Here is a 23709-nt window from a genome sequence, read left to right as displayed (position 1 = left end):
GGGAGAAGATATAGCTAAGACCCATATTTTAATAGGAAAATATCTAAATAATAAAGATGTGGGGAAGTGGAATCCGGGAATTTGGATCTTAAACTAAATTACTTTTAAATATCAAATAAGGAATTATAGTTCTTTGCCAATGTGGGTCAGGACAAGTAGTTAAAAATTGAGGCCTAAGGGTTGCATCTCTGAGACAGGTCTTTAACATAGAGGTGCAGGTTAAAAAGATTAAATGTCTCAAGAAATTTGATTGTGAAAAAGAATAAGCTTAACATACACAAATCTAGAACCTGGTCAAGATTCCTTCATAGTCCTAGCTTGTTTGGCTCAGTGGGTAGAGTGTCAGCCTGTGGACTGAAGAGTCCCAGTTTTTTTTTTTTAAAATATATTTTATTGATTTTTAACAGAGAGAAAGGGAGAGATAGAGAGCTAGAAACGTCGATGAGAGAGAAACATCGACCAGCTGCCTCTTGCACACCCCCTACCGGGGATGTGCCCACAACCAAGGTACATGCCCTTGACCAGAATCGAACCTGGGACCTTTCAGTCCGCAGACCGACGCTCTACCACTGGGCCAAACCGGCTTTGGCGAAGAGTCCCAGTTTTAATTCAGTCAAGGGCACATACAGGTGTGCAGGAGGCAGCCAATCAATGATTCTCTCTTGTCATTGATATTTCTATCTCTCCCTCTCCTTTCCTTTCTGAAATCAATAAAAATATATTTATGAGAATATTTCTTCATGATTAGCATTACTTAAAGTATAAATTTGGATGGATATCTTAAAGAGGATTAATTATTTGAATTTGTATATAGGAAAAGGGCTTTCCTGGAAAACACAGGGTGTTAAATGGCATTACTAATATTCTTCCCACTCCCCACTTTGGTCCAGGGCACTGACTCTCCTGATTCAGAAAAGGAAGTGAAAAGATTGCTGTGTTCTGATGCTGAAGCTTTCGGTGTCCGTATCCTTTTATATTAAATGAAGGGCACAGTGCATGAATTTATGCACCTTGAAAGGAACTGTGGGCCAGGAGGCTGCGGTTGGCACAGGTGCAGGTCTCGGCCCATACTCTGAGCCCTCACCTGGCCCCTCCCACTGTGGCCCCTGGTCCCTTATCTGCCAACAGCCCCACTCCTACTGCTGCAATTCCCATGCACTGAGGACATCGGCTCCACTCACGCGCATGCTGCTGGTGCAAAGTGATTGGATTTGGCACCAGCAGCGGTGCAAGCGGGGCCGACGCCCTCAGTAGGGGCAAGTAGTGGCTGCTGCCCCTATCACCCTTCAGGAGCAGGGGGAGGTGGAGAAGCCCTCAAAAGTGATCAGGGCTGGCAGTTACCACTTGTACCCACTGATGGTGCCGATCTATAGGGACTGGTGCCGGGTGCCGGTAGAAGACGGAGGCTCCAGTGCTGGCAGCAGGTGTGAGTGGGGCTGGTGGCAGGACCACGGTGTGTGGGAGCAAAGAATTTTCAGTAATGTCCAGAGGCTTGCCCTGATGACAGCGACTGGTGTCCAACCTTGGTCTGGCACTCCTACTCACCTGCTCCACATTCCATCATGACTGATGCCTGCCATGTTCCATGGTCTGCCTCCTGCTGCTGATGCCTGCCATTTTCTGCATGTGCTCCCTGATGGTCAGCACACATCATAGCAACTGGTTGTTCAGTTGTTCTGTTGTCTGGTCTATTTGCATATTATGGTCTTATATATAGAGAGATAGATAGATAGATAGATATGTCCTGTGTAGTATGTTCCATTTCATATGTACTTGCTGACAAGCCCTCACTTCTGGTACTTATGTAATGATTTTGATGTATGGAATGTAAGATTTTTGGAAATGTTACTTTCTAGCTAGGAACAATGCATTCATAAAATAAAAATTTATTTACCTGTGTAATTCAATATAATGCACTTCTCCATACAAAGAATCTAGATAGAAAGGCCTAAAGTTGGATTAAATAAATAACACTTTCAGCAGAGAGCCTTTTTTCTTTCAATGGTGTCTTCTCCTTTATTTCTGCTTTTTTCCTTGACTGCCCCTTTCAGGATGGGAAGTAATTGCTGAAGGTGAAGCCAAGGAAATTGAAAATCAAGGCTCCATTCCAAGCTTTGAGATGTCCCCAGGAACGAGTGGCTATAAACAGGTTGATAGATCACCAGGTATTTTAAAAAAGGCAAAAAACAGGAGCTCCAGACAGGGTAGGTATATTCTCTATAGACTTACAAGCCAATTACAGGTCCTTCTTTCTGCTTATTGGTCACTCAGTACTTTGTGGGTATTTGATTGCAGTTCTAATTTCTTATCAATCTATGGTATTATAAATTTCTATAGGACTTTAGATTCTCTAAATATCTTGATCATTTAATAAATTAATGAATGCTACATTGTTTTATATTTCTTGTCCTAGTTTTTTTTTTGAAGGGATTAATCTTCCCACAAAAGAAATTACTTATAAAATTCATTGGTTAGACAAGCTGGTGTGGCTCTGTCTTGAGCATTGACCTTTGAACCAGGAGGTCACAGTTTGATTCCTGGTTAGGCCATATGCCTGGATTTCAGGCTTGATCCCCAGTAGGGGGTGTGCAAGAGGCAGCCAATCAATGAGTCTCTTTCATCATTGATGTTTCTCTCTCTTTCCCTGTCTCCTTTCCTCTCTGAAATCAATTAAAAAAAAAATTCATTGGTTGCCCAGAAAATTTGAGAGGAAAGGATACAATGGCAGCTGGAATGGGAGTCACTTGAAAAGTTTCACCTTCTTGCTTAAAACCAATAGAATATCATATGCTTCGGAAGATACTCAGTGATTCTAGCAATAGCAGTGATGATGATGACGAAAAGTATGAGGATGATGATGAGGAGGAGGATGAAGAGGAGGAGGAAGAGGAGGACGATGACGATGACGACGACGATGATGATGATGATGAAGAATTTTACTATGATGATTGGAATGAAGAGGCAGAACAGTATTATGAAGAGAATCTACAAAGGGAGCTACAGGCAAAGTTAATTGAATTTGGCCATTGTAAGACAAAGGAAGGAATCAGTTCAATAGGTAAGTTAGAAAAGAAAAGGCAAAGGGGTGAGATAGAATGGGTGGCAGTGCCTAAGATTGATTCTAAACATACAGTAGTTGCAAGGCTAAGTTTGAAAAGTTATTGCTCAGATGCATAGTGGACTTTTAGTTTATTTGGATTTCAGTCCATTAGTTTAGGCTGTGTTTAGATACATAAAGTTTCTGTCTATCTCTGTTAGTCATGGAAATTCGGAAGCATATTCATTACATGGAGAAAAAGCTCCAAGAGATTCACTGTAGAGCACAAAGACAAAAGGATCTCATCAAGAAAGTGGAAAACCTGACATTGAAGGTAAATTCTTGTTGGCTGGTATAAAAATATCTTGGTATCTTACTTTTAAAATCCCATCTTGTATTTCCACTCATGTCCTCTGAGCAGCATTCTTATTCATTCATGAAGATAAACAACCTCTTAGAACCCCCTAATAATAGATAGCTCTACTTCCTTTTATCTGAGTAATTTTGATAATTTCATATAAGCATTTTTTTGGAAGGGACTAGGAGACTTGAGATAATAATTTCCAATATTGAGCATTTCCTATGTGAAAGGCACAGGAAGAGCTTAGTGTTTTACATGTATCATCTCATTTCATCCTTACATCCATGAAATATAGGTACTGTTACTATACCCATTTTATAGATAAGGAATTCAAATTCAAAGTGGTTAAATAATTTTCCAAGGACCACAGAAAGCGGTAGGACATAGGATAAATCCAGTTGTTTGTGCTAAAATGTTTTCATTGCAGTGAAAGAGAATTAATTAAATTTGTTTTTAAATTTTATTGTGCAGCCGAAACCGGTTTGGCTCAATGGATAGAGCGTTGGCTTGGGGACTGAAGGGTCCCGGGTTCGATTCCGGTCAAGGGCATGTACTTTGGTTGTGGGCATATCCCCAGTGGGGGGTGTGCAGGAGGCAGCTGATCGATGACTCTCTCACATCGATGTTTCTAACTCTCTATCTCTCTCCCTTCCTCTCTGTACAAAATCAATAAAATACATTAAAAAAAAAATAAATTTTATTGTGCATCCTTGAATAAGAATCAATATCTTGATTTATTTTTATTGATACACATTTAATCTAAAAGAAAATGTATATTTATGCCATGTTTGCTTTCCTTTTTGTAGTGAGGGAAATTCTGAAGCATCTGGAGAACTATATTAAATGACCAAGTGAGATAATAGATGTGAACACACTTTGAAAGATACAGATATGTGATATTATTGTTACATGCAGTACTAGTTAAGAATAGTAATATTCTGCTCTAGAGCAGGGAAATGGAGGCACTCATTAACACCAAATTCTAAGCCAGCTTTTTATTTTTTATTTTTTTATTTAAAAAATATATATTTTATTGATTTTACACAGAGAGGAATTGAGAGGGACAGAGAGTTAAAAACGTCGATGAGGGAGAAAATCGACCAGCTGCCTCTTGCACACCCCCAACTGGGGATGTCCCCGCAACCAAAGTACATGCCCTTGACCGGAATCGAAACTGGGACCTTTCAGTCTGCAGGCCGATGCTCTACCCACTGAGCCAAACCGGTCCCGGCCCAAGCCAGCTTTTTAAAAATAGTTCACCACAATCAAAGGATTTGTGTTAACTAGAAAAATGTAACATGAGGCATGTCAATCCTTTATTTCAGGACAAGAAAAAAAATGCTATGTAGGGTATATAAAATCAAATTGATGGTTTTGTAGTTAGGAGGTGCAGTTTTCTAAATCTTTTAAAAAGAGTGCTCTTTTGTTATGACTGTTTTCTTACTTATAAAATCATTTGCTAAACTGTTTGCCTCTCTTGGTTCTTCTTTTTCTTCTTCTTTTTTTTTAAATTTTTAAAAATTAAATTATTATCTGTGTACATATTTTACCATTGCCCCCCCTCCCATACATACCCACCCTCCCCAGAGTTTTGTGTCCATTGGTTGTACTTTTCTTTTCTTTTCTTTTCTTTTTGAAACTCAACATGCATTATTGACACAATTTGTTTTTCAGAATCATTTACGCTCTGTACTGGAACAGCTTGAGTTAAAGGAAAAACAAAAAAATGAGCAGGTAAGAAATGTGTTTTCAAATCAATAAGAAAATATTTGATACAAATAATACCCCACCCCACCCTCAATCTCATTTCTGACTGTTCTTCTTTGTTGTTGTTGTTAATCCTCATGGAGGATATTTTTTCCATTGATTTTCTAGAGTGTGGGAAGGAGGGAGAGGGAGAGAGAGGGGGGGAGAGGGAGAGTGAGAGTGAGAGGGAGAGTGAGAGGGAGAGGGAGAGGGAGAGGGAGAGGGAGAGGGAGAGGGAGAGAGAAGAGAGAGAAGAGAGAGAAGAGAGAAACATTGATGTGAGAGAGACACATTGATTGGTTGCCTCATGCATGCACGGATGGGATTTGTAACTTGGGAATGTGCACTTGACTGGGAATTAAATACAAAACCCTTCCTTGGGAAGGCCAATGCTCTAATCACTGGACCACACTGGCCAGAGCTCTTTTCTTATTTTTAATCCTCACTTGAGAGTATGCCTTCATTGATTTTAGAGAGAGAAGAAGGGAGGGAAGATGGGAAAGAGGAGGAGGAGGAGGAGGAAGAGGAGGGAGAGAGAGAGAGAGAGAGAGAGAGAGAGAGAGAGAGAGAGAGAGAGAGAGAGAGAAACATCCATGTGAGAGAGAAACATTGGCTGCCTCTCATACATGCCCCATCTGGGGATTGAACTCGAACTGGGTATGTGTCCTGACCAGAATGAACCCAAGACCCTTTGGTGCATGGAACAAAGCTCTAACAAACTAGCCAGGGCTTTGCTGTTCTTTATAACTTGTTTCCCTGAAAATAAGACAGTGTCTTATATTAATTTTTGCTCCCAAAGATGCGCTCGGTCCTATTTTCAGGGGATGTCTTATTTTTCCATGAAGAAGAATATGGTACACATTTATTGTTAAATTAAAATAAAGGAAATTTATTACCTGTATATGGTACGGTAGTACAGTAGTTGTCAACACAAACCAGACAAACTGTGAATCCTACAGTATCAAGAATTTACTCATTTATTCAATGAAAATCATGTCATCATCTTCTGGAACATCATAACAATCCAATTCCTGAATTTCCTGGTGAATTTCTTGTGACTCCATTTCTTTCAGAATCAGTGGACCAAATCTCTCATGTTTAGCCTATGGAGTCCTTATTTTCGGGGGGGATGCCTTATATTTCACTCAGAAGGAAACCTGTGAGTAGGTCTTATTTTCAGAGGATGTCTTATTTTCGGGGAAACACGGTAGGAACAGTAGTGGTCAAATCTTCTAAATAAGGGTAGCAGGTTGGAATATGGTTTTTGTGAAAATTCGCTCATTCAGCAGATATTAAGTGAAATGTCTATTAAGTGAAATGTTCTGGATGTACAGAGTGTTTTTTAAATTTTATTCTTCAATTATAATTTACATTCAATATTATTTTGTATTAGTTTCAGGTGTACATCATAGTGGTTAAACAATTAAATAATTTACAAAGTGTTCCCCTTGATATTTCCAGTACCCATCTGACACCATACATAGTTATTAGAATATTACTGACTACATTCCCTATGCTTTGCTTTACATCCCCATGGGTATTTTCTAACTACCAATCTGTACTTCTTAATCCTTTACCTTGAATAAGATATATACAATACTTGTCCTCATGGAGCTAACAGCATAGCAGGGAAGGTTGACAGTAAACAAATTATACAAACGTAAAGGTGCAAATCATGGCCTAGCTAGTTTGGCTCAGTGGATATAGCACTAGCCTGAGGACTGAAGGGTTCCAGGTTCAGTTCTGGTTAAGGGTATGTACCTCAGAGGAGGATCCAAGATGGCTGCGCCCAGGTGAACACCTAGCCGCAGCCTCACACAACAATTTCAATAAAATACAACTAAAATATAAAACGGACATTGCCCAGAACTACAGGAAGGTTGACTGACTGGAAATTCTACAGCGAGAAGCAAGGAGAAAACCAGAAGGAGGCGCAGAGGAGCTGGAAAAGTCCAAGGTACAGAGACGCAGTGGTGCATGCGGAGAGGACGGAGCCGGAGAGGAGGGAGGCCGAGTGCCTGGCGGGCGTTCCCTAGCAGAAAGGAGATAAAACTCCGACTGTGCTGGGCCCCTGACTGCTCTGAACCCCAGTTCTAGGCCAGACCCCGGGGACTCAGGCTCAGCCATAGGGAGCTGGGCTGTAAGGCGGAACCCCGGGGTAGCGGAGAAAGGAGGTCCCGGAGGCGCGCACACTGCCCCCAGAGAAGGGACGGTCGGCTGTGCCGCGGGATTGCCCTGACGGGAAGGAGACTGGGGCTCCAGACTGCTGTGAACGCCACCTCCAACTCCACTTCCAACTGAACTGAACCCCAATACCGGGCTCATTGTGGGAGAGCATAGACTGTTTGGCAGCAGGCGAAAATCGAGGGCACCTTTCTCTCAGAGGCGCCGGCAGCGAGCATTGAAGGACCCGCATAGGGCGGGGCTGACGGAAGCCAAAGCTGCAGGCTCCACCCTGAAACCCCGTCCCATCTGTAACTGCGAAATGCGACAACAAAATAGATCACAAACGAAAGAAATGGAGGACAAAAAGCGTCTGGATATAGAGTTCAAATCTACGCTTATAAGGTTTTTCAAGAATTTCCTAGAAAAGATGGATAAGGCCTATGAGGATATGAAAAGAGATCAACTAGAATTAATAAGGAGTCAACAAGAAATGATAAGGGATCAACAAGAAATAAAGAATACATTGTCTGAAATAAAAAAATATTTTACAGAGTCCTAAAAACAGAAGGGAAGATCGCAAGAATCAAGTCAAAGATTTGGAACATAAAGAGCCAGAAGACACTCCTCCACAGAAGCTAGAAGGCAAGAGAATCCAGAAAAATTGAAGATAATGTAAGAAACCTCTGGGACAACTTCAAGCGAACCAACATCAGAATTATGGGGGTCCCAGAAGATGAGAGAGAGCAAGATATTGAAAACATACTGAATGAAATAGTGACAGAAAACTTCCCCCACCTGGTGAAAGAATTAGACTTACAAGTCCAGGAAGCGCACAGAACTCCAAACAAAAGGAATCCAAAGAGGACCACACCGAGACACATCATTATTAAAATTCCAAGAGCAAAAGACAAAGAGAGAATATTAAAAGAAGCAAGAGCAAAGAAGGTAGTAACTTAAAAGGAGCACCTATACGATTGTCAGCTGACTTCTCAACAGAAACCATGCAGGCCAGAAGGGAATGGCAAGAAATATTCAAGGTGATGAATAGCAAGAACCTACAGCCAAAAATAATCTACCCAGCAAAGCTATCACTCAGAATCGAAGGCCAGATAAAGAGCTTCACTAATAAAAAAAGCTAAAGGAGTTCATCAACACCAAACCAGAATTATATGAATTGCTGAAGGGGGTTCTTTCAGAAGAGAAAGTAAACAAAGATAAAAATTATGAACAACAAATACGTAATTATCAACAAGTGAATCTAAAAACCAAGGAAATTAAAAAAATCTGATGAACAATATTAACTGTTGAATATAATAGAATCAGAGGTATGGAAGGGAAGTGAACTGACGATTCTTGGGGAAAAGGCGAGAGGGGGATGTGGGAAGAGACTGAACATAAACTGTGCACCTATGGATGAGGACAATGGGGAGAGGGGAAAGGGCAGAGGGTGGGGTGGGAACCTGGTGGAGGAGAGCAATGGTGGGGGGGAAGGAACATTTGTAATAATATGAAAAATAAAAACTTATTAAAAAAATAAATTAATTAAACTTAAAAATTAAAAAAAAAGGGTATGTACCTCAGTTGTCGGCTCGATCCCTAGCCCTGGGTCAGGGCGCATGCTGGAAGCAACCAATCAATGTACCTCTTTCACATTAATGTCTTTCTTTCTGTGTCCTTCCCCATCCCTTCCGCATCACACCCTCTAAAAATAATCAGTGGGAAAAAATATCCTTGGGTGAGGATTAACAAAACAAAACAAACAACAAAAAAGGAAGAGGGTGCAAATCGTGAAGAAGTGCTGTGAAGGAAAAAAAGTCAATGGTCTTCTTTGAATAAAGACAGTCCTGATTTAATTGGGGTGTGTGTAATAAGCCTTTCTGAGGAAGTTATATTTAGGTTGAGATCTGATGGATAAGTCCAAGCTAAGAGGGGATGAAAAGCTTCTTGGGTGGAACATACGCCAGGTATTATATTTGGAAAGAACTTAGCCTCTTCAAGGATCTCTGGAGTATTCAAAACAAGGAAGAGAGTGACAACATAAGGTTAGAGAAATAGGCTGATGCCATATTGTCTGGTCCCTTGCAGGCCATGATAATGAGGATGGATTTTAGTCCTAAGTGCAATTAGAAGCCCTTGAAGAGTTTTAAGCAGGGGATTAACATTTAATTTAAAAGATCACTCTGATTCTTATATGGAGAATGTATTATAGGAGGGCAGGAGAGGCTGTGTGGTAGTATAATAAGATGATGGTAACTGGACTAAGATGTTGGCAATGGAGATGGAAAGAAAAAAATATATAAAATTTAACTGTCTTATAAATGTTTTATAACAGCTTTATTGAGATATAATTCATATACCATACAATTCACTCATTTAATTTTTACCATCATTTTTTTTTAAAAAAAATGGACCTCAAAACGAATACTTTATAGGAGTCAGATAAAAAGAACTGCTGCTTAGAGGCTTCAAGAAATTTGCATCATGTATAAATACACACTACAGATACACAGATACCCCTATATTTAACTCAGTGCTTGATAAGACCCTTTACCACATAATGTCCTTTGCCCTGCAAACTATATAGAGGAAATTTTTAACTGCATAAATGAATTTAAGTATTTAACTATGTTGTAGGAAAAAAATGGAGTAAAATTAAACATTGTCATTCTCTTGACTGTAAGAGTATACCATCACTTTCTTATTTGGCAGAAGTAGAAATACATCCATGTTATTTTTTTTAATTCACCAATTTAAATTATACAATTCGATGGGTTTTAGTACATTCACAGAACTGTGCAACCATTGCCACAATTAACCTTATAACATTTTCATTATCCTCAAAAGAAACCCGTATCCATTAGCATTCACTTCTCATTTCTTCTGAATCATGCCTACACTCCACCTCTAAGCAACCACTAATCTACTTCCTACTATTGATAGTTTACTTTCCCTATTCTGGATATTTCATATAAGAAGAAACATATATATTCTTTTATGTCTCATTTATTTCATTTAGCATAATGCTTTGTAGGTTAATCCATGCTGCAGCATGTATCAGTACTTTATTTCATTTTATGGCTGAATAATACTGTATTATATGGATATACTGTACCACATTGTGTTTATCCATTTTTATATCAATGGACATTTGGGTTGTTTCCACATATTAGCTATCACTAATAATGCTGCTATGAACATTCATATATGGGTGAATACCTTTTTAAAGGTAGAATTGATGAGACTAGGCCAATTACTGGGTGTTGAAGGAGAAGAAGTATTAAGGATGCATGCCAGATATCTAACTTGAATAACTATTATTTAAAGCCATAAGAGATTGAGCAGAGTGGAAATATTAGGTCAGTGTGTGATAAGTGAGGTTCAAGTAGCTATATAGAAAATATATGCTGACTCCAGCCCTATACTTTTGAGGGTCACAATTTTAAAGAGATTGGAGGTCATATTATGAGAATAGGCTTAACATGGGACTCTTAAGGTAGAGATGATCCTGTCCCCCATCCCCATCCTACAAGGCCAGGGGGATTCTTATGTTCTGTATCTTCCCTTCCCCTCAGCAAATCACTTATCCAAGTACTGCTTATAAACAATCATATGAACGGTTAATGCCAAGATTTCTTTAGCACCCTCTAAGCATCTTTGTTTTCATCAATGTAAGTAGTTAGTATTGGGGAGTGCTATTTTCAACAAGAAAGATAGCTGTAAACTTTATTCACCCAGAGCCCTTTATGTTAATTCATTTATTTAATGTACATTTATTGGGTGCCTATTTAAGCTAGATTCTGCAGAGAACTACAAAGTGATTACAACACAGCCTCTGCCTTCATTGGGGGAGTAATTATGAGAAGGATAGGAATTTAAAGGACTGAGAGCTCACTTTTGTCCACTGAGATTAGGGAAGACTTTATGGAGAGGTGGTGTTAGACTGGGGCCTTAAAATGTGGGTAGGGTTTTAATAAGGAGATAGAGAAAGGAGGGCATTCTGTATAGAAAGTAGCATGCACAAAATGGCTCGGTGGTATTGATGACAGGCTAAAGAGTTTAGATTTTTAAAAAATATACATTTTATTGATTTTTCTTACAGAGAGGAAGAGAGAGGGATAGAGAGCTAGAAACGTCGATGAGAGAGAAACATCGACCAGCTGCCTCTTGCACACCCCCTACTGGGGATGTGCCCGCAACCAATCTACATACCCTTGACCAGAATCGAACCTGGGACCTTTCAGTCCGCAGACCAACGCTCTACCGCAGAGCCAAACCGGTTTTGGCAAGAGTTTAGATTTTTGATGTAGGTCATAATGAGCCACCAAAACTTTTTTTTTTTTTTTTTTTAACCTTGGGAGTAGTAATTCAGGAGGATTTATCTTCCAGTAATGTAGGGGAACAATCAGAGGGGGGAAAGACTAGAGGAAGATGTAAGAGAGAAGAAATCAGAACTGGACAATTGATTAGACTTAAAGGATAGAAAGGGGAAGAAAGAAGAGTTCAAAGCCTGGGTAACCAGAAAATGGTGTGCCACTAACACAAATGAAGACAACAGAAAGATATTATTGGAGTAGAGGATGGAGAAGATGATTAGTTGAGTTGGAAGCACTCTAAAATGGTAGAGTGGAGAGTGGCTCATGCATAGAAATGATCACTGAAGCTGTGGGGATAGATGAGTTAGCCAGGTTGACTGCTCAGCAAGATGTCTGAACCTATGAGGAAAGCTACCTTTAGGAGGTGGTGGGGGAAGAAAAGAGCCCACAAAAGAAAAAATTGGGCCAGTCAGTGGTTGTAATCACGGTCAGCATCTGAGTGAAAAAAGCCTCTAAGTTACTGCAGATAGCAATTATAGTAGTTTCAGTAGATGGTATGCAGCATAGGATCATTTTGCAATGTTCCATTCTTTTTATTTCACAGAATGAAAAGCCACATTGGTATGTGGTGAACTAAATTGAATAATATTCGAAAACCATCTTTGTCCCACGGACAGTATATTTCTGAGTGTTATTAGTCACTTTGCCATTTCAAGTAAAAAAATAAATAAATAAATAAATCCTACATCACAAAAGATCCAGGACTTCTGACTTTGAACGCGTTAGGATAAGTAGAACATCACAAGCTCCTGATTGGCCAGAACTCTGAACCAGTTTGCAAGTGTCTCTCTCTCTTTTTTTTTTTTAAATAAATTTTTATTGTTCATATTATTACAAATGTTCCTCCCCCCCCACTCCATTGCTCTCCTCCACCAGGTTCCCATCCCACCCTCTGCCCTTTCCCCACCCTCCCATTGTCCTCATCCATAGGTGCACAGTATATGTTCAGTCTCTGCCCACATTCCCCTCTCCCCTTTTCCCCAAGAATCGTCAGTTCACTCCCCTTCCATACCTCTGATTCTATTATATTCAACAGTTAATATTGTTCATCAGATTTTTTTTTAATTTCCTTGGTTTTTAGATTCACTTATTGATAGTTACGTATTTGTTGTTCATAATTTTTATCTTTATTTACTTTCTCTTCCGAAAGAACCCCTTTCGGCAATTCATATAATTCTGGTTTGGTGGTGATGAACTCCTTTAGCTTTTTTTTTTAATTTTTTTATTAGTGAAGCTCTTTATCTGGCCTCTATATCCAGTCGCTTTTTGTCCTCCATTTCTTTCGTTTGTGATCTATTTCGTTGTCTCGGCATTTTCGCAGCTTCCCTGATCGTGTGTGTGTGTGTGTGTGTGTGTGGGGGGGGGGGGGGGGGGGTTTCAGGGTGGAGCCACAGCCCTGGCTTCCGTCAGCCCCGCCCTATGGGGGCTCCTGAGTCTCAGTAATCCCCAGGGTCCTTCAGTACTCATTGCAAGCACCTCTGAGAGAAAGGTGCCCTCGATTTTCGCCTGCTACCAGTCTAGGCTCTCCTCCAATGAGCCTGGAGCTGGGGTTCAGTTCAGTTGGAAGTGGAGTTGGAGGTGGCGTTCAGAGCAGTCCGGAGCTTTTGTCTCCCCACCAGGGCAATCCCGCGGCACAGCCAACTGTCCCTTCTCTGCATGCAATGTGCGTGCCTCCGGGACCTCCTTTCGCTGCTCCCCTGGGGTTCCGCCTTACAGCCCAGCTCCCTATGGATGAGCCTGGGTCCCCAGGGTCTGGCCTAGAACTGGGGTTCAGAGCAGTTGGAACTGGGGCCCAGCACAGTCAGAGCTTTTATCTCCTTCCTGCTAGGGAACGCCAGCCAGGCATTCAGCCGCCCCTCCTCTCCAGCTCTGGCCTCTCCGCGCGCCTTGTGTCTCCGTACCTTAGGCTTTTACAGCTCCTCTGCTCTTCCTTCTGGTTTTATCCTTGCTTCTTGTTGTAGAATTTCCAGTCAGTCGACTTTCCTGTAGTTCTGGGTAATGTCCATTTTATATTTTAGTTGTATTTTATTGAAATTGTTGTGTGCGGCTGCGGCTAGGTATTTACCTGTGCAGCCATCTTGGATTCTCCTTGCAAGTGTCTCTTAATGTGGCAAGAAGAAGCAGCTAAGACCCAGTATAAGACCTACTGTGTTCAATGAGTCAAGAGGCTCTCCCAACTGCCTTACCTTCTGACTCTTTAAATATGGCTACAATAATCCCATCTCCATTACTCCTACAATGAGCTATGATCTCTATACTCTTCCCAGAAATACAAATTCTTAACAGCAATCATATTTAATTTTTCAGTATATTCCATTTTAAAGCCTCCTTTTATAAGTTTGTCAAAATAAAGGACAATATCATGGCTGCAGCATTGTGTATGTATTCTTTTTGTTTGTTAATCCTCATTGGAGTATATATATTTTTTAATTTTTAGAGTGGGTAAAAGTGAGGATGGGAGAAAGAAAGGGAGGGAAAGAGGGAGGGAGGGAGGGAGGAAGGAAAGAAAAGAGGGAGGGACGGAGGGAGGGAAGGAGGAAGGGAGAGAGGGATGGAGAAACATGGATGTGAGAGTGACACAATTGGTTGCCTCCTGCATGCACCCAGGGATCCAACCGGCAACCCTTGAAACCCAGGTATGTGCTCTTGACTTGGAATCAAACCTGCAACCCTTCAGTGCCCAGGTTAACACCCTAACAACTAGAAACACCAACCATAGTTCTGTATGCATTCTTTATTATTTGTTTGTTTATTAATCCTCACCTGAATTATATTTTTCCATTGATTTTTTGAAGAGTGGGAGAGATAGGGAAAGATAGTGAGAAACATCAATGTGAGAGAAACACATCGATTGGTTGCCTCGTGCATGTGCCCGGATCAGGGCCCAGACTAGGAGGAGTCTGCAACCAAGGTATGTGCCCTTGATGGAATCAAACCTGGGACCTGCATTCTTGACTGTGACATTGTTCTTTGGAATATCACAAGATTAACATACCATATAAATGTCAAATTACAGTTCTTCTTTTTTGTTTTTGTTTTTTTGTTCATATAAGTAAATTCTAGATCAAGTAGTGGAACTTGATGAAATTTTCATGTTTTTCTGCCTCTCCCTACAGATAATTTCCCTACAGGAAAAACTGAAATTTTTTCTGGAGAAGTGAGGAGAGCCTTCAGCCTTACACATCCAGATTGAAGACTGCATGAAACTATTTGTTTGTTTCATTGCTTTATGTTGAATCATTTGTATTTGTTTCTCTGAGCCGTTTTTTTGCTAACTATATTTGAAATTTCTAGTAGTGTATAAATGGAGTGTAGAAAGGGACAGAATATAAAAAAGTAGTAGACCTAAGGACCCAACTCAACTATGGGACTTTGCTTCTCTTTATGAATTTGAGAATTATTTATATTGCTCTGTTCTATGGTGCCATCAGATGGTTCAGTCATGCTTGCCAAAGATAGTCTAACCTTGAAGGCTATGCAGCTGGCTTGCTTATGTTTTAGCCTTTTCTTCTGTTTGCTATATATATTTTCTAAAACATTGAATAAATTGAGTCATTTCTACCAAAGGCTAGAACTGGCTACAGTGAATTTAAGTGCCTACTTCATGGCAGCTAATACCCTGTTTCCCCGAAAATAAGACAGTGTCTTATATTAATTTTTTCTCTCAAAGTTGCACTAGGTCTTATTTTCAGGGGATGTCTTATCTTTCCATGCGCTAGGTCTTATTTTCGGAGGATGTTTTATTTTCAGGGAAACACAGTAGTGGGTTATGCCCCGTCTCTGTACATATAATAGGGGCTGCTTTCCTGCTCATGGATGATTTTTTAAAATTTTTATTAGTATTTATTTCATGCTGAATTTACTCCTGAGCAGTAGTTTTTGTTTCTTCAGTTTCGTCTGGGATATCTTTTCCTTCTGCGCATCCTCTTCTGGTGTAGGAACAATCTGCTCTTCTTCAGTAAGGAGCATCTCCTTGTGGCAGGGAGAACTCGTGTATAAATTAATCCGCCCATGAGCTCTGTAAGTTCAGTGTAGCATCTTTGGAGCTTTGTTCACGTGGATGCGCTTAATGACTAGAGAATCTACATTTAAACCTTTAAGTTCGGCATTACTCTCTGCATTTGTAAGCATGTTCAGCAAAAATTCTGCACACCTTTTGGGCCACCAACCCTGTATCCAACCCCACTGTTTGGCCTGGGTGCACCTAAAAATGCCAACATTATAACAATGGAATGACACACATTGCTTCTGTAAACTGGCACCCTTCATATACTTGGTGGCTTTTCAAATATGCATACCCTTGATGGCCTGGGTAGTTTTATGAGTGCTCGTTTAAAAATTTTATTATTTCATATTTATTTATTTATTTACTTATTTATTTATTTCAGCGAGGAAAGGAGAGGGAGAGAGAGATAGAAACATCAATGATGAGAGAGAATCATTGATTGGCTGCCTCCTGCACACTCTACACGGGATCGGGCCCGCAACAAGGCCATGTGCCCTTGATTGGAATCAAACTCGGGACCCTTCAGTCCTCAAGCCAATGCTCTACCCACTGAGTCAGACCAGCTAGGTCTCATGAGTGCTCTTAAAATGAAAACAAAGATTTGAATCTCTTGATTTGAATAATTTTGTGAAGTTTTCTGAGTAGCGAACCATTTTCAGAGGTCACCTCAGGCCACTTATGGGAAGAGTCAGGAATGATTTCTTGCCACTACAATCTTTGTTCTGATGTTGTGTTTTTAGGACTGTGTCTGGTTGTTATTTGTTAGCTAAGGGAATACTTAGAGCAGAGATTAAATTCTAAAGGTTCCCCTTATTCTGAGCCTCTTCATCCTAACCCCCATCAGAAAAGGTTAGGAAAGACCAGATACTTGTGATGACTGTGAAGACTCCTTTAAAAGCTGTGGATGCATATATTTTTTTAGATGCATTGTTAAGGTTTTCCACTTTGTATTATTTAAGCAATAAATAAATTATTTATTTTAAATAGATTGCTGTCACTTTATTAAATCACTTCCAAAAGGAAACTGGAGAGATAAGCAGTTAACTATGATTAGGAAATGTCACAAGATGCTGTCAGTACTGAAGCTCCTTCTAAAGAGCTCTTAGGATAACTTCTAAAGAACTAAGCAAATCATCTCATATTAACCATAGAGCTCCAAAATTTTTGTTGAATTATGTTTAAGTGGAATGAACATATGATTGAAATCCCAGGTCTACTACTCACCTTGGACATGTTTCTATACCTCTTAGAGCCTCCAGTTCCTCATCTGGAAATCAAGGGTGATAATGCTTATTACCAAGAAGCAGCTGAGGGTTTTCTGGAAGTAGTCCAGCTAGACCCAGATCTGGTCCCAATTAATGAAGTTGGAAATGTACTCACAAATTTTCTCTGCCACTTCAGGTGCTCCAACTCCAAATTGAAGTTAGTAAGCCAAGGGCAGAGAAGGGAGGTCAATATGTATGGAAGGGCCTATGGAGGAGGGATAAAGACAGAAGGAATACTGGGGGCTAACTAATGCAGGGAAGAAGGGGAATTAAGGGAGACAGACATGTTAAGGGCAAACTAAATGAAGCCAAGATTAGATGAGAAGTTATAGGATAGCTTGAAAACCAAAATGATATAAAAACATTACCCCCCACCCAACCGCCACAGAAACCCAGAATTTAAAAAATAAGAAGAAAGAGAATGGGGGAAAGGAATTGTCAGAGGCAGAAGGTGGGAGAAGAGGCAGGGTTTGAAAAGAAGATAGACCTTTTCAAATGAAGGAAGGCAGGGGGGCTGGAACAGAAACAGATAAAAAGTACTCAGGGCACTTGGCTGGAGAGACTGAAGTCAGTGAGGGTGGCACATATGCCGCACATGCCATCCAAGGGTGAGAGAGGTAAAAGAGTCCTATCCAGCCTCTGCCTGATACTCCAGCCCAAGAGCAACCAGAGCTCTGCTGAGAGGCAAGGGGGAAGGGAAAATAACAGGAGGGGACAAGGTCAAATTCATGTGTCTGCAGTGCCCTTTCATTCCTTCTAATACCATATCTCATTGTAACTGTAGGCAACTGCTTTACCATTGCACTCCAGTCCCCCAAGGCTTATTGCCACCCTGACTGTCCTCCCCACCCAAAATACACACATATGATATCTCACAGAGTCTTTTTTTTTAATAGCCCAGTGATTCTGACTTTTGTATATTACAGTCCTGCAGTGGCCAATATGGTATCCACTAGCCACCTGTGGCTTTTGAACAACTTATCTAGCCTGAATTGAGATGTGTAGTAAGCATAAAATATACACAGGGTTTCTGTGGGGGGACTTCTATTTGCCAATGGCCTAGCAACCTCACACTATCCTAATAGGTCACATAGGCAAGGCTCAACTGCAGGCTGCTCTGGGCCTTGGCGAATGCCCTGTAATTCTACAAGAACATGGAAAGATAGGCAGTCTCACAGGGAGCTCCTACAAGATCATTCTCACTCACTTCCTTATCTTGAGGGAGACTGCCATGAGGCAGTCTCTCATCTGTCTCCTTCATTCTGGTGAGGCATGGGACTTTATGCCTGCCCCCCAGCACCAAAGGGGACATCTGCAGGCCATAAAACTGCTTAGCTACAGTTTGGAATTGGCTACTCAGCAGCAACATGCCCCAGCATCCATATTACATGTCATAAGGCTCCTTGTGTTTCATTGTTGTCCTGTGGTACAAGGGGTGCAGGGACCTAGTACTATTGTTGTTCTTGCTTTTGCTGTCTCTCTAAGTAATAAATAGTCTGGATCGATGTGGGTTTCTTATTTCTTTATAAGCTTGTTTCACAATTTATAAGACTTCTTTAAAAAAAAAATGAATCTAAAATATCATTAAGAATCATCTTATACTGATTACATGTTGAAATAATAATATTTTAGATATATGTGTTAAATAAAATATATTAGCAAAATTTGCTTCACTTGTTTATTTTTACTTTTTAATATGGCTTCTAGAAAATATTAAATTGCATATGTGTCTCACATTATATTTCTATTGGACAGTGCTGTTATAGATTAGTGAAAAAAGAAAAACGGTGGTAGCAAAGAGGGACTAGCAGAGTTTTATTTTGGCAGAAAATGGCATTTATAAAAAACGACCACCACCGATTATTTACAAGGACATTATACATATAATCTAGAGAATAATTGAATAAATGTAACTTTATGGCCACTTACTGCATTGTTCTTTTTTGTATAATGCTTCAGGCTGGTAAAAAAAAAAAAATCGAAGAACCATTGCCATGGAGCTCATTTGGTGAGGGTGTAACTAGCTAATGTGTATAGTGCCTTAAGTAGCAACCATTTCAGGTAACTGTGGTGGATGTAGTTAGTGGGGGTGTCTTTTTGGTACAGTAGGTATTGAACTCATCTAGTAACCTATTTTTTGCAGTGTTGCTGTAGTTTCTTGGCCCACCTTCTCTTCCCACACACAAATAAGAGAAGGGTGTGGAATATCAGAGTCAAAGAGTACATATATATAACCAGAGGAACCAAGGTAAACAAATACAAATTTATTCTTTTCAAAGAAGATTTCCAGGGAAAGGAGAAAAGCACCACAGTGAGTGGCAATCAAAGTTAACCAATTTGTTCCCAGCCCTGCCTCTTTGTCTCAAATGTTTCTAGCTTATGTGTCACCCTTGTCATCTCCCCTGAATCTCTTCCCCAACTCCCATCCTCATGACCAGTTCTTGCAGCCAGCAAGCAGCATAGCTTTAGTCTGGCTTCAATACTGCCCTGGGGACAATAAGAACATTCAGCAGGCCCCTCAGCCAAATGCAGCAGCTGTGGGAGGAGATAGAGGCTGGGAGCTGAGCCCTGGCCTTGAGCCTTTCCTTCTCCCACAGCCATGGGTGTTAAAAGAATAAGAAGGAACTGAAATATTCCTTTCTTCTTAGGGCCAGATTTTGGCAGGGAGTCCCAGAGATAGAGGTGCCCTGCTGAGCAACTAAGTCTCCACAGCTCTAGGGCAGGGCCTCCAGTTTTCTCTTCCGGGACTGTTTATCTTAAGGCAGCTACTTTCTTGGTTATCTGTCACCTACGTCAAAGAAACTTTGATGAAATTCTTGGCCTGAAATGGTTTCAGAGGCCACAAGTCTGTCATTGAGAATGTGTATTGAAGGAACACCCTAGCCTGAAGCTGGAAATGGAGCCCAGGTCCCAAACACACCACCTCAGACAATATGAGTATTCCTTAAAATGAATCTGGAGGCAAACCATCTCCCAGAATTGACCTTTGCCTGTCTTCAGGGTTTCTTATTACTGTAACCTAACAACCCAGTTCCTGGAAAAGATAAACTCAAACAGGTTGCTCTGTAAGAAAATATTTCCAAATTTTGGGCCTTGAAGGAAATGGGTACTTAAAAGCCTTGATTTCAGCCTTTCCATTCTGGAGGGAAGGGCACATGTCTTCCTGGGTAGGGCCCTCCCTAGGGTTCCATACAACAAAAACCACATATCCTCCAGCCAGTCAGCCTTCCCTAACAATTTCCCAGTCAACATTACCCCACTCTGCTCTCACTACAAGCAGAGGCACCCTCAAAATGGCTTTTTGGCTTATATCAGATTCTGCCAATAATAAATCACCTATCAATCCTAACTGTTTATTGATACTATTTGACAACAACCTCCGCAAACACATTTCTTATCACAGCTCCTAACTCTTCAAGTCAGACATTTTCCTCAGGCTGCCTACTCAGCAACTCCCTTCACGACCCTTTCAGTCCAGGGCCATAAACCATGCAAAATCACATACGATACCTTTAGGAAACATACGTGACAGATGCCTAATGACATACACCACATCTCAGTAAGTGTCACCTTAATTTGGATTCACAGTGCCCAAGGATTCCTTTACCTCACTACAGGAAAACTGCCTGCACATGAGGAGCTTTGAGAGATAAATAGGCATACCTGGGAGATATTTTGGGTTTAGTTCTAGACCATCACAATAAAGTGACTCTCACAATAAAGTGAGTTTGTAATCTTTTTGCCTATAGAGGATCTTGCATTCAATTTGTAAAAACAATGCAACACCTGTGAAGCTCAATAAAATAAAGTGCAATAAAAGGAGGTATGCCTGTACTTACCTCGGGCATTAAGGTAAACACAGGACCACAAAGTGTCAGTAACCCTGTTAGTGAGAATTCAACACTTCACCTGTTGCTTCTTTCCACCTAACAGCACAAATCCTACATAACAAAATCTACATCTCTCTACTATGCCTGGCCCGCTGCAGTTGCCACAGGCCCTCAGCAACCCTGTATCTCTTTAATGGCATGAGGGTTACAGAAAGGATTTTCCAGGATTTCCCTGGTAAAAGATTGTTTTATAACATCTATCCTCCTAAGACCTAGGCAGCCATAAGCCTCAAAGACCCCGAGCTCTCTGTTTTATAGCAAATTTCTTCTATCCCATTCCTGCCCACAATCTAGGCCACTACAAATATAGCTTCCCCCCACTCATAGACAGATGCCTAGGCTCTGTGTCTAATGCCCACTTACCACCTACTCATCATATATCCAGATACACAAGTCCTTCTTCCCAGAGACCTCTTGAGCAATAAGGTAAATGTTGTGATGAGGTCTGACACTGGGCCTTTGGCTTAATGCCCCGTGGTGATTCTAGAAGGAGGCAATCCTAGGCTTTTGCATCTAAGCTTCTGCCTTCCCTCCTATACAGCAGATAAATCTAGCTTCCCAGAAGCTGTATTCATTGGCACACTGCTTGATTATAACACAGCACTCCAAGCATCTCATACCCACCTGACCTCAGTGGCAACCACAGCTTTCTTCATGGACCTGAGCCAGACTCAAGAACTGGAAAGGGCTAGATAACATATTCTGAGCCTTTTACAAAACGGCCGCTAAAAGCCTCTTTGTTACTTCTTTTCTGCATGGGGTAGGTAAAGCTTAGATTTGCTCTATTTTGGTACCTGAAGCATCATTTAGAGGAGCCCTGGAAAATTCATCCAGGCCCTGGTCTCAAGGGAAGAAGATTTGCATTGAGTAAAGAGAAGAGATTGACTCTTCCTGTTAGATTCCTCTATGGCCACAGGCTTCTGTTGCTTTGGTATTAAAGAGAGCTCACCCCAAACATGAATAGAGAGACATCGTAGGGGAGCAGCCAGGATATATCTATCTGTTCAACTGGAGGCTTGGGCTAACAAAAAGCAAGGCAGAACATTAATACTTCAAGAGGTATTAGAATTTAATGTGTGAGTGAGGCCAGGGGAGTACTAATATACAGTAGATATGTAGGATAGATATGTATGTATATAAATTTAGGCAAATGAAGTCAATTTTAGGGCTCTAGGTCGTAAAGCTCCCTTTGAAAGAAAGCTGCCTCAGTGGGCTCTGACTCTATTCAAATTTCCCAAGATCACTCCTCCCTCCGCCACTATCTATTCTGACTGGTTTCTGGATAAAGGGATCATGGTATACATTGCCTAGTAAGAGTTAGTTCAGTTTGAGATTTGGGTTCATCTTCTGGAGAGAATAGTTTTATGCAATGGAAGGTCATGCTGTTTCCTGGATGGAAAATGGTCAGTAGCTCCTAGGAACAGGCCACTATTTAAAGTGGCCCATTGCATCTGCCTTAGGATTAGCTGGAGACAATCGGCCACCTCATCCAATTCAGTGTAAAAGAAGAAATGTTGTTGGGCAGTCACACTCTTCCAGGCTAGCTGGTGGCTTCCACATCTCACCCAAAGAGAGCAAGACCCCTTGCTGAGTAAGCTGCTTCCCCTCCCCCAGGGCTGTGAGGGTAGATTCAGAAGAGCCAAGGGTGGCTTCACTTGGATTTCCAAAGAAACTCAACTGTTCTCGTATGATGCTGACGCCTTCAGGAAAGAATAGCATAGGGGGTGGGGATGGAATCTGAGCCCATAAATATTTCTATAATCTTTCCAAATGTAAGGTGGAAATAGGACCCAGAATGAACTGTTCTCTTCCCCATGAGAAAGGTCTGCCATTAGAGGTCTGAGGCAGAGAAACTGAATATATTTGAGGAGGAAACAATATCTAGGTAGCATCAGGATGGCTAGAGGTATGCCCTCGAGCTGAAGTAATATGACACATGCTACCCCCAGATTTTTTTCAGGGGCACTTTGATGGAGAGGGTTGTCTCAGGGATACCCTTTTACCTTTCTGAGTTGGTCCAGAAAATAGGGCTAACTCCTGTGGGTTCATAATGTTGGAACCCTGGGGTCATTAGGCTTCCCTATCTCCATAATTCCATGGAGAAGAAAAGGATACAGCAAGTATTGCTTAGCACTGCAAGGCAGTTTCTTTGCTCCCCATCTGAGTGGCCTCCAAGTGCTATTTGCCTGGGCTGCAATATAAATCTACTTAAGGGACCAGTCTCAAACTTGAAGATTAAAGGGCACATTTCTGGAGTCATAGGAATCATTCCTTTCCCGCCCCGGTCCTCATACACCCACCTCACATACCACCAGATCTCTGCTGCTGCCTAGAGCCCAAATGACTCTGGCTCAGACATGTGGGGCCAGTGGGGACTGAAAAGGTTGGGTGAAGACTGAGGAAAGGCTTTGACAGAACTAGTAGAGGACTATGCACTATAGGATGGGGATATGGCTCCATCAAGAGGCCAGCAGTGTGTTGGCAGTCACATCAGAGCTTCGCACACTGGGGAAGGCATGGCGAAGCTTCTCCATAATGTCCTCCAAGCACAGGCTGACATTTTGGCTCTTTGAACCCACATCATCTGTGTTAGAAAAGAGAAATTTGGAAAGGAAACTAGAGATTCCCTAATGAAGCAAAGGGGCTACAGTGGGACACCACCAGTGGAAGGGCAAACCCACAGCATTTGTGTCTTCCCAGGGGTGCTACATGGGTGGTGATCAATATACATATGTAGAATTAAAAAACGAATGAATTAGTCAATAAACCAATCATCCCTGATGCTAGGCTCAAAGCCATGAGGAGAAACCAAAACCAGCCCTAGCAGAACTTTAAGTAGGAGATCTAGGGCAGGACAAAGCATGG

At 41.2% G+C, this 23709-nt stretch overlaps 2 protein-coding genes and 1 pseudogene across 4 annotated transcripts in view; 1 reads left to right on the top strand and 2 right to left on the bottom strand.

Moving 5' to 3' along the window:
• The window catches only part of TAF7L (TATA-box binding protein associated factor 7 like), a 31023-nt gene extending 14350 nt beyond the window's left edge, over positions 1 to 16673 (top strand). Inside the window, exons 7-12 of the mRNA XM_084869758.1 lie at positions 891 to 963; positions 2052 to 2204; positions 2780 to 3058; positions 3259 to 3371; positions 5073 to 5132; positions 14800 to 16673. Coding sequence (XP_084725884.1) covers positions 891 to 963; positions 2052 to 2204; positions 2780 to 3058; positions 3259 to 3371; positions 5073 to 5132; positions 14800 to 14844 — 723 coding nt within the window. The 3' untranslated portion in view covers positions 14845 to 16673. The remainder of the gene's footprint in view (positions 1 to 890; positions 964 to 2051; positions 2205 to 2779; positions 3059 to 3258; positions 3372 to 5072; positions 5133 to 14799) is intronic.
• On the bottom strand, positions 15527 to 18215 carry LOC311615456 (large ribosomal subunit protein uL22-like; annotated as a pseudogene). The gene is made up of 2 exons: positions 18131 to 18215; positions 15527 to 15963 (listed from the first exon to the last, which is right to left on the bottom strand). The product of its transcript is annotated as a large ribosomal subunit protein uL22-like (transcript).
• A 988-nt stretch (positions 18216 to 19203) lies between these two features.
• The window catches only part of DRP2 (dystrophin related protein 2), a 72090-nt gene continuing 67584 nt past the window's right edge, over positions 19204 to 23709 (bottom strand). For both annotated transcript variants that reach the window (XM_084869491.1, XM_084869492.1), the window contains one exon: positions 19204 to 23428. In XM_084869491.1, the coding sequence (XP_084725617.1) occupies positions 23304 to 23428 (125 nt within the window). In that variant the 3' untranslated portion in view covers positions 19204 to 23303. The remainder of the gene's footprint in view (positions 23429 to 23709) is intronic.

The sequence above is a fragment of the Pipistrellus hanaki genome, assembly GCF_964339955.1.
Source record: "Pipistrellus hanaki genome assembly, chromosome: X".
NCBI classification, from domain to species: domain Eukaryota; kingdom Metazoa; phylum Chordata; class Mammalia; order Chiroptera; family Vespertilionidae; genus Pipistrellus; species Pipistrellus hanaki.
Note: the sequence above shows the minus strand (reverse complement) of the source record. Positions and strands in the feature narration are given on the sequence as shown.